Here is a 10,253-nt window from a genome sequence, read left to right on the forward strand (position 1 = left end):
GCTGGCGCCTTAGCCGCTTGAGCCACAGGTGCCGAGCCCTGAGGTCAACTTTTATTCCATGATGGTCTGAGAAGATGCAAGGAATAATTTCTTCTTTTTTTCTTTTATTGAGCAATAATAACAATAATAATGCAAAAAAAGTAACATTCACTTTGTCAAATAAGAGTGTATCTATTATAGAATTCTTTGAATCCGAGGTTCAGTATGGAGTCATCAGTTAACTACTTATTATTATTTTTTTCCAAAGTCTCAGAAAATAGACAACTAATATTTATAAATAAAAATAAAAGATAATTTCAAAAAACAGATCATGGCAAATCTTATAGACAATAGAAAAAGAAGAAATACTTCAAAATCATTCTACCTCATCTGGATACACTTGATATTAAAACTGGAAAATATGCAGGGAATATTTTCTATTCTTTTAAATTTGCTGAGGTTAGACTTGTGACATAAGATGTGATCAATTTTGGAGCATATTCCGTGGGCTGTTGAGAAAAATGTGTATTCAGTTTTGTTAGGATGAAATGTTCTGTAGATGTCTGTTACATCCAAATGTTGAATTGTTAAGTTTAAATCTCAGATTTCTTTGCTTAGTTTCTTATTGGAGGATCTATCCAACACTGCCAAAGGAGTGTTAAAATCCCCAACTATTATGGTGCTGGAGAAAGTCAAGTTGCTCATGTCTGTTAGAGTCTCTCTGATAAAGTGAGGTGCATTCTTGTTGGGTGCATAAATGTTAATAATTGAAATCTCATCATGTTGAGTGTTCCCCTTAACAAATATGAAGTGACCATCCTTATCTTTCCTTACTTGTGTTGGTTTAAAGCCTATTGTATCTGCGAATAAAATTGCAACACCTGCTTTTTTCTGATTTCCATTCCAGGCCTGAAATATAGATGACCATCCCTTCATCCTGAGTCTATATTTACCTTTTAAGGTAACATGAGATTCTTGTATGTATTAGATATCTGGCCTGAGTTTTTGTATCCAGTCAGCCAATCTGTCTTTTTAGAGGACAATTTAATCCATTCACATTAATTATAAATATTGATACATCTGGTAGAATTTTGGGTATCGAGTTTTGCAAAAGTCCAGTGGACATTTTAAATCCTTTTGCCACTGTGGAAGTTGGAATTTGATTAAAAATTTTGAGTGAGTTCACTTTGGTGATAGAGGATTGCACTGGTCATTATGGAGGATAGGTCTAAGAATATCCTAGAGAGCTGGTTTAGTTATGGCAAATTTCTTCAACATGCTTATGTCATTAAAGTATTTAATTTCTCTGTCATAAATGAAACTCAGTTTAGCTGGAAACAGGATCCTGGGTTGAAAGTTATTTTGTTTTGGGAGATTAAAAGTTGATGACTACCCTCTTCTAGCTTGAAAGATTTCAGCAGAGAGATCTGAAGTCATTCTAATATCCTTCCCCTTATAGGTTATGATTTTCCTACATCTGTCAGCTTGCAGAATTTTCTCCTTTATATTAACTTTGGTGAAGTTAATTATAATGTGTCTAGGAGATGCCTTATTCAGGTTGAGTCATGACGGGTTCTAAACTGCTATCTGAATTTCAGAATCTCTTGTCATGTCTGAGAAGTTCTTTTTGATCATCTCAGGGAGTAGAGCATCAGAGTCTTTTGAAGCTACCTCATTGCCTTCATGAATTCCTATAAAGTGAATATTAGTTTTTTTCAAATTATCCCAGAGTTCTCTGAGAGAATGATCCATTTTTGCTCTCCACTTCTCTTCCTCTTTGAGCATTTGGGAGCATTCTAAAAGCTTGTCTTCAGTGTCAGAAATCCTTTCTTCTGCCTGCTCCATTCTGTTACTGAGAGATTCTAGTGTTTTTCTCAAATCTTTGAGGCCTGAAAATTCTTGTCTCACTGTGTCAAAATCTTTGGTGATTTTGTCTTTGAATTCATTGAATTCTTGATACAACTTTTGAAATTCTCCTTAAATTTCTAATTTTAACTTTACCTCCATTCTATTAATCTTATTTGCAATCCAAATTCTGAACTCAATTTCTGACATCTTAGCCATTTGTTTATGAATGGGATCTTCTGGTATGTCTATCATGTCATTTTTTTGGGGAGTTGATCTACTCTGGTTGTTCATATTCCTGTAGTTTTCCCACTGATTCTGCCCCATGATTATTTTAGTCCATTTGGCTAGATGAGCAGGTAAGGTAAAGTTGCTTTGGGAGCTCCTGGAGTAGGGATTAACTAGCCCTTTGCCCAAGAGCTGTGACTGGTGTCTGTACCTTTTCCCCTAGAGCTTTGCAAAGGACTCGTACAGTGCTATGGCCTGAGACACTGGGGACCTGTTTGGTGTAGTGGGGATAAGTGGCTCTGTCTTGTTTTCAGCTGGTCTCTGTCAAATCCTAGTGAATCAGTAACTCAGAGTTGAAGTCTCAGCTGTGGAGAAATACCAGCAACTAAGTCACCCCGCCCCCCATAGGCAAGAACTGGAAAAGGAAAATCAACCAGGGTACCACTTTGGATAGTGCTGAGGTATTTGGCCTAGGTCAAGAATTCTAAATCAATTGTCCTAGTCAGTATTCAGTTTCAAGTGGGAGAGTTCAAAAGGTCTCTGGCAACTAGATAGCAGGGGTCTGCTGGCAGCTCAAGTATGACTCACTTTGGTGCTCCGTGGAGTCAGAAGGACCTACCCAGGAAATGAATTAGTCTGGGAAAGTTGATGCCTCTTTTCCCACCTTACACCTCTGTCACACCCAGTCACTGGTAACCCTGCAGGGGGTAACCCATTGGGTTCCCTCCAATGAGCAGATGCTTCAGGGGTTTGCACCTGCCTGAGACACAGGGAGATCTATGTGAGATAATTCTCACATTACTTGCACTCTTTTGAAAAACTAAGAATATAAGTAAAAACAGTTTGTGAGTATTGGGGTCTTATCTGAAGCCTTGCGCCTTAGAAGACAGGTGGGCCAGAACCTACAGAACAGGATTAACAACCTGCTGTATGAAACTCTGACTGCACTGCTGCTCCCCCGAGCAGATAAGGGCTGATAGCCCTCTGTACAGGGGAACAGGTCTAAGGTGACATGTGTATAAAACCACATCCTCCAGCGGTTGGCTTCCAAACTCCTTGATAACAAAGCTGTAAAACTTAATTCTTAAAACTAAATTGAGTATAGATTACCCCCTTGATTCATCTGTTGATTTTTTGCCCTATAGAAATAAAGTTTCGAATGCATGGCTGCTTAAAAAAATAATATGGTTGTTTTTAAGTCAGTTTTCTGGATTCAGTGTTTCCTTTCAAGGTTAGGATAGAATAAGGAATGTTAATTATAGATGATTGATTGATATGGTGTACATGACTTACTGACTATAAAAAGACTCTTTGGAATAAAGATGATTGCTACTTGCCATCTCATGAGCAGTAGCCTGTTTCTTGCATTCATACAATTTTAGGCGCGGACTAACACTTGAGGCAAAGCTCTCTCCATTTCCTTTTAAAACCTTAAACCAACAGACCTATGTGTCCTCAGTCAGACTGTAGCACTCTGCCAATAGCCAGCATGGGGAGCTAAATCTTGACAACCTTAGGTGCTTAATGGAAGCTGGGTGATTCACTCAGTTCCAACCTCACCCCAGACTGATGTTCTTGCCACTTATATTCATGCAGAATTTCTGTTTATGTCCTGGCTATATTCCCCTTCAGGCCAGGCACTGTTTGAGTTCACAGAAAGTGTGACTCAGCCCCTCCCTGTGCTGCTGCTGTTGTGCCAATTCTCACGGAACTGGTGTCTCTGTCTCTGCTGCTCTCTGTGTTGGGGCAGGAGTGCAACTCTCTGTTCCTGCTTCTCCCTGGGCTGGTGCTGTTGCTCCACCTGCTTTTGTCTTAGCTATGTTCCCATGGGGGCCGGGTGCTTCTTAGACTCACTAAAGCAGAACTTCTGACTCAGCCCCGCCCTGTGAGTATGCCATCTCTCTGCACTCCTATTCTAGTCTCTGTCCCTGCCGAGCCCCGACCAGGCAGGTACTACCTTAGGCATAAATTTTACTCACAGAGCCTGCATTTCTGTCTGAGATCTTCCACCAGTGGCTGATGCCAGAGTAGAGACCTGGCTTTCTCTGGTTGCCAAGAGAGGTGGGGAGTGTCTTTCCAAAATATCCCCAGGGGTGTGAGCTCTATTGTTCCCACTGCTGCTGCTGTTGCTCTGTGCTGTGGGGCATGGCTTCTCCTTCTCCTGTATGGCTCACTCAGTCCACAGTCCTCTCTTTACACCAGTGCCACAAAATCAGCAAAGACCTGCAACAGCCCATGCTTTGTCCACACCTCTTGAGGAAATGCCTAAGAATCTGGACTTATTGGGAGACAGGCTTCTAGACCTCAGGGTGAGAGTGGAGGGGAGTGCTGGGAGTTCAGAATTACAGGTAGAGAATATATAGTTTTATGCCTGGTGAAAGAATGCTATGGCACACTAGTGGGTCCTCTCTGAGGAAGGAGTTCTGGTTTTTAGAGGGTTTCTCCTGTGGGATAAAATAGGAGGAAATCTGAACTCTGCTTACTTGTTCATATAAAGTATACTTTGAGCTGTTCTCATGGGGGAGACGACTCCCATATGCTTGGTGGTGGATTTTGTACCTATTGTTTATTTCCTTGGGGTCACAGCTCACCTCAGCAGGGTAGATGTGTGTTCTTCACCCTTCTCTCTTGGCTCAGCTCCAAACCATCAGCTTACTTGCTAAACTTCTATCCTTTAACTCTCCTTCTGGATGGGAGCGTCTGTGGAAAGCTGGCTCCAGTTGGCCATCTTCCCTCTGCCCCCCAGAAGTCTTAATTTTAAAAGTCCTTAAAGAAGAGATTGAAAGTCTTGAAGTACCTATGATTAAAGTCCCAAGAACCGATCAGATAATTCTGGGGTTTCTGGAAGAATCTGGTGAAGCCAAGTGGCCTGTTGTTTGCTTTTATCAAAGGGAGTTTCCACTTCAGTGAAGGCATTTATACACACACACACACACACACACACACACACACAAAGTTGCATTTGCTATTGCACAAACTCTATCCTGCTCAGCCAAGATACAGTCAAGGGCAGTTTTATTCTTTAAGAAAATGACCTATGCCAATGAATCAACTTTTCTGTTGGGTGGCCAGTGTCAACACTGTTTAATTATCAGGGATTGGTAAAGTCAGGGAGAGATTTCTAATCATTGTTTGCATGATGCCACTCCCCACCAAAATGGAGAGTATAGTTCTTCAACGTGAAGAAATACCTAGCCCCATCTTCTCTGTACGCAGGCATACTGGTTTGTAAATCCCTAAAGTGAATATGTGGATATTTTAAGTCAAGAAAATCATGTTAGGGAGCTGGTCCAGTGCTTGTTTCTGGCAGATATATATGTAGGATAAGGAATGACTGAGTAGCCCTATTGGCAAGTTAAGTTCCTCTTGTATTCTATTCATGTGTTTATAAGCTCAGGGATTCCCTTTTAACCTCCACAAACAAATAGGTATCCTGGAGGTGCACAGAGGACCCCAGAAAGGTTTCACAGGTTAAGCCTAGTGTTTCATGACAGGGCTTCAGGGATTGTACTAAACCAAGGATTGACAACCTGTGTATTTATACTGGAGAACTGTTTTGTGGTGAGGAGTTACTGAATTTGATAAGATGTAAGAAAGGAGTTGGGGTGTATTCCTGAATAGGCCTTTAGTGTATTAAAGTAATAGCAATAAGGGCTACTAATGTTTCTACTTAGCTGAGAGGAAACTAAACGAAAGGGAAAGGTATGAATATTTTATTGGCAAATATGATCAAGGTAGAGCTAAGAAATAGGTAGCATATAATGGTAGCTATTTGTTATGCAGTATTTCTCAGTTGGGACAGAAATAAGAAAACAGAGGTACCTCTGAAACCTGAAGGGATTATCAAAATCTGTCTTTTCCCTAAGATAGCCAAATAGTTCCAGAGCACTGCCCCCGGGAGCTCCTTCTTCCTGGGCTTTTACTTTGGATTCCAAGATTATGTCATCACCTCAGCTCATCCATTTGCTAATCCACAGCTTTGGGCAATTTGTAAATATCTCTGAGGTTTAATTTTCATTTTTTGAGATGTAAATAATAATGATTCTGCACTGGGTACTTGAGTATATCATCTTTGGAAGAAACAATTAAATACTACCTTTGCTTTAGGCACTATGTTAGATGTATGCAGGAGATTTTCAATGGTGAATGAAATTTAAAAAGACGTTCTCATTATGGAGCCTACAGTCTAGAGGGGAAGGATTTATTTATGAAATGATCATGCAAGTAAGTATATGGTTACAATCTATGTAACAGAACATGGTAGAGGGAGGCCATGGAGCTTGGGGAGACAGAGAGGTAGGTAGGAGGAACAGTCAGAAATGGTTCTCTGAGGAAATAAAATTGGAGCTCAGATCTAAAGAATGGTTTGAATGCCAGAGCATGCAGGTCTTGCAAGGATTTTAGGACTATTATGATTAGCATAATAGCAATGTGATGCCATAAACTGGCTTAAAAGATCATGGTGTTAGCATTTGCCTTGTAAAAAGAGCACTCTGGTTGCCTTATGGAGAACAAAGTGTAGGATGACAAGAGGAGTCTAACATTAGACAAATTTAAGTAGCCTAAGTCCTATGTCAGTTGGGATACCAAAAAAGCTGAATTGAAAGGAAGATCCCAGCAATACCATTGTTATCAGTGCTGGCCTGTGGGCTCTCTATGAAATAGAAATTAATAAGAGGCCTAAAGGGAATCACAAGCAAGGCTTTACTGAAGGTCAAGTTCAAACACAAAGGAGGTAGCACAAAGTAGAAATCATCAGTCTGGCTTTCCAAGGGGAGTTCATGGAGAGGTTTAAAAAGAATTAGGAAAAGGGTGACATGCGAGCATACAGAGGTAGAGATTTTCTTGTGTCTGCATAGTTTTATTACACGTTTCTTCATGGATTGCATGTCTCATTAGCATGTTAAATCTCTACTTCAGGCATGATTTCTAACATTAAAATGAGACTATAACATAGGAAAGGTCAGGGTGAGGTCAGTGTGGGGGTCCTGTTTGGCTTCAGCGTTAGATTTGGATAGGTCTGGATTCTTTGCAGGCAGGTTCCTTATCAGCTGATGTCAACACCTGGCTTCAGTGGCTGTGGAAAACATTGCTCAAGAAGCAGATGGTTGGACTCCCTCCTTTTATGAACATGGACTGAATTCCAGCAGCCAGGAGGACATTTTTGTTTTATCCTTTTCCAATTAATTAGGTTGGATCATACTGCTCATATAAATTGAGAAATTATAAACACTTGCCTCCTTAGGTTAGAAGTGAAGACTGAGTCCTGTCTCCATATGCCTCACAAAGCCTAAAAGAAGACAGAAACTTATTTCTATCTTGCATAATAATTTAGAGGTGGGAGCTGATAGCAAGACTATCCTCTATGAGATAATTCAGAGAAATACTTTTTCTCAGTCTTATAGTTCTACTGTCATGTGACTCTAGGCTATTGTTCTCCTTTGCATGGTCACAGTGGGTAGCACAGTGGTCCATGCTATCATTTCAACCCATAAGTAGGGGGAAGAAAACGAAGGGCAAACAGTTACCTTTTATCCAATAATGTAGAATTTTCACACATCACTTCTTCTAACATCAGCCTTAACACTTTAAGCTTCAAGGGAAGCTGAGAAATGCCTATGATCAGGCTGCTAGGTTCTCAGGTATTATTAAAATGTAGAGGTGTGTGGTGCTGAAAACAAGAGAAGGAGAATGGATAATGAGAGATGATTCTTAGCCTCCACCTGGGGTGAGTGGGAGGGGCTTTCCTTCAATAGGAGGAGAAACACCAGTTTTTGTAACTGCAGGAAGGAAGGAAAAATTTGATACAGTTTTGGTTTGGCAGAAAAAGTTAATAAAATAATAGGAACAAAATAATTGGTATATAATACAGCTCCTGTCACACAATAGGGGCTAAAAAAGAATAATTATTGATGATGATGATAACAAATTATAGCAATATTGCTAACAATGTGATGATAATTATAATTTAAATAATGTACTTTCTTATTAAATAACTGGTTCTAAAAGTTGAAATCTTTTATAATAGATAGATGAATATTAAAATGTCTCTTCAGTGAAATTAAAAACATTTCTCTCATTTATCTATATTTCTGTTGAGAAATTCTATATTTCTGTGAGAAATTCTCACTTTTCTTCCATTTTCTGTTTCTTTTCCAGCTAGCAAAAGATTATGGCCCTGTGTTCACTGTGTATTTTGGGATGAAGCCCACTGTGGTGTTGCACGGATTCAAAGCAGTGAAGGAAGCCCTGATTGATCGGGCAGAAGAATTTTCTGACAGAGGGAATTTTCCAGTGGTAGAAAAAATCACCCAAGGATTAGGTATGCTTCTCTTTGAAGAATGTTTGTGGGTTTGTAAGTTGCAAAGACTTCAAATAGGCTAAGAGACTGAGAAATTATATACACCTGGAGAAATTTATCGGACACACTTTATATAATTCCAACACAAGACTATTAATGATTTTTCTATAAAAGATCATTAATTCATTTTAAAAATCTATAACAATGATATAATATTCCCATGAAACATTCAATTTAGTAAAAGCAAACCATCTAACTGCTAATGATCTTTGAATTTGTGACTAAGACCTTTATTTTAAATTCTTCCTAGGTAAAATAGTGAGAAAGAGACAACAAAAGAGAGAAGAAAAATGACTAAATTATTCTATTCAACAAACATGTTGCTTCTTGATCTAAGTCATGGATCCCCAGACATTATTTTAGGAAGTATGCATGAAACTGTCATAGTGAGTCAGTTGAGATATTTCCAGCCTCACCTTCAAACTTGTATTCTGAAAAAGCATAGGAAATACTGGAACCCAACAGAATACAAAGCACAAAGCAAAGTATGTCCTGAAAAGATGGTCATGGAAAGGCCGGTGCCTGTGGCTCAAAGGGGTAGGGCGCCAGCCCCATATACCTGTAGTGGGTTCAAACCCAGCCCCTGGCCAAAAAAAAAGAAACCACTTTCTTTGGGGGTAGTACCTATGGCTCAAAGGAGTAGGGCACTTGCCCCATATGCTGGAGGTGGTGGGTTCAAACCCAGCCACAGCCAAAAACGGCAAAAAAAAAAAAAAAAAAAAAAAAAAAAAAAAAGATGGCCAAGGAGAAACACATATGCAGCATAGATTTTAATTGAAATAAGAAAATGCATTTTTTATTAAGTAACTGAACTATTTTCCACTTGTTTTTGGAGCTGACCTTAAATTATCCAGACTCCTGGTAGATCACTGGGTGCTGACAAAAAGAGAGAAAACATGAATGGGGCGGTCATTTCTTCTGTATGATCTCTAAGAGACTTTCTGGCTAGTGTCTCATGAACTTACTTTTCTCCTGATCTGTTTGTGACCCTAGAGGTCTGTGCTAGACCTCCTTGGCTCTAACACCACATTGCATGGGGAGATTTAATAAGTGTGTGGGGGGGGATGTTAAAATGGGAAGTTATCAGTCAATGACTGTATACCTTGTATGAGAAATAGGTTGTTAGCAGATTCCTTCCAAAGCAGAATTGCTGTCTTACCTTCTCTTGAGAATTGCCTCTTCTTGTTTCTCCAAAAATTGACTCTCATTCAGAAAAGCCAGCTCTGAAAATTTACCATTATGAGTTGGACTCACCATGATTTGCTGCTGTGTGATCACAGGGCCAGCATTTTGCCTGGAGGATTGTCCATATCATTGTCAGTAAATGGGGACAAAACAGTCTAGACTTATTCTGAGATTTAAGCATTTATTGGGTGAAGAAGAGTTTAGTGATGCATAAAGTCAAAAAACCTGACAGTAAAATTCTAGGTTGGGTTAAGGGATGAGGCAAGTAAGAAGAGGGCTCAATGGAAATTCCTGAAGTTGACATCACCATGTTTGTCTCCCTGCTAAAGGGTCAGCATCATTTCTTGAGATGAGTAATCTCAGAATTGTGACAATGAAGGACAGTATCTATCTATCTATCTATCATCTATCTATTTCATCATCATCATCATCTTTCTATCTCTTTTGTCCTGGATAGGCATTGTTTTCAGCAATGGAAAAAAGTGGAAGCACACCCGGCGTTTCTCCCTCATGGTTTTGCGGAATATGGGGATGGGGAAGAAAACTATTGAAGACCGAATTCAAGAGGAAGCCTCGTATCTGGTGGAACTGTTAAGAAAAACCAATGGTGTGTATTTCTTTGTATAATTAACAGTAATAGTTTAAATAGAATAAA

The 10,253-nt window shown here is 39.5% G+C and overlaps 1 protein-coding gene across 1 annotated transcript in view; it reads left to right on the plus strand.

Annotated features, from left to right (window-relative positions):
* LOC111724306 (cytochrome P450 2C21-like) overlaps positions 1–10,253 on the plus strand; it is a gene marked incomplete at its 5' end in the record, with an annotated part of 30,209 nt that overhangs the window by 5,044 nt on the left and 14,912 nt on the right. The window contains 2 exons of the mRNA XM_023511779.1: positions 8,212–8,374; positions 10,056–10,205. Coding sequence (XP_023367547.1) covers positions 8,212–8,374; positions 10,056–10,205 — 313 coding nt within the window. The remainder of the gene's footprint in view (positions 1–8,211; positions 8,375–10,055; positions 10,206–10,253) is intronic.

The sequence above is a fragment of the Otolemur garnettii genome, unplaced genomic scaffold (assembly GCF_000181295.1).
Source record: "Otolemur garnettii isolate 467f Iridium unplaced genomic scaffold, OtoGar3 scaffold00021, whole genome shotgun sequence".
Classification (NCBI taxonomy): Eukaryota; Metazoa; Chordata; class Mammalia; order Primates; family Galagidae; genus Otolemur; species Otolemur garnettii.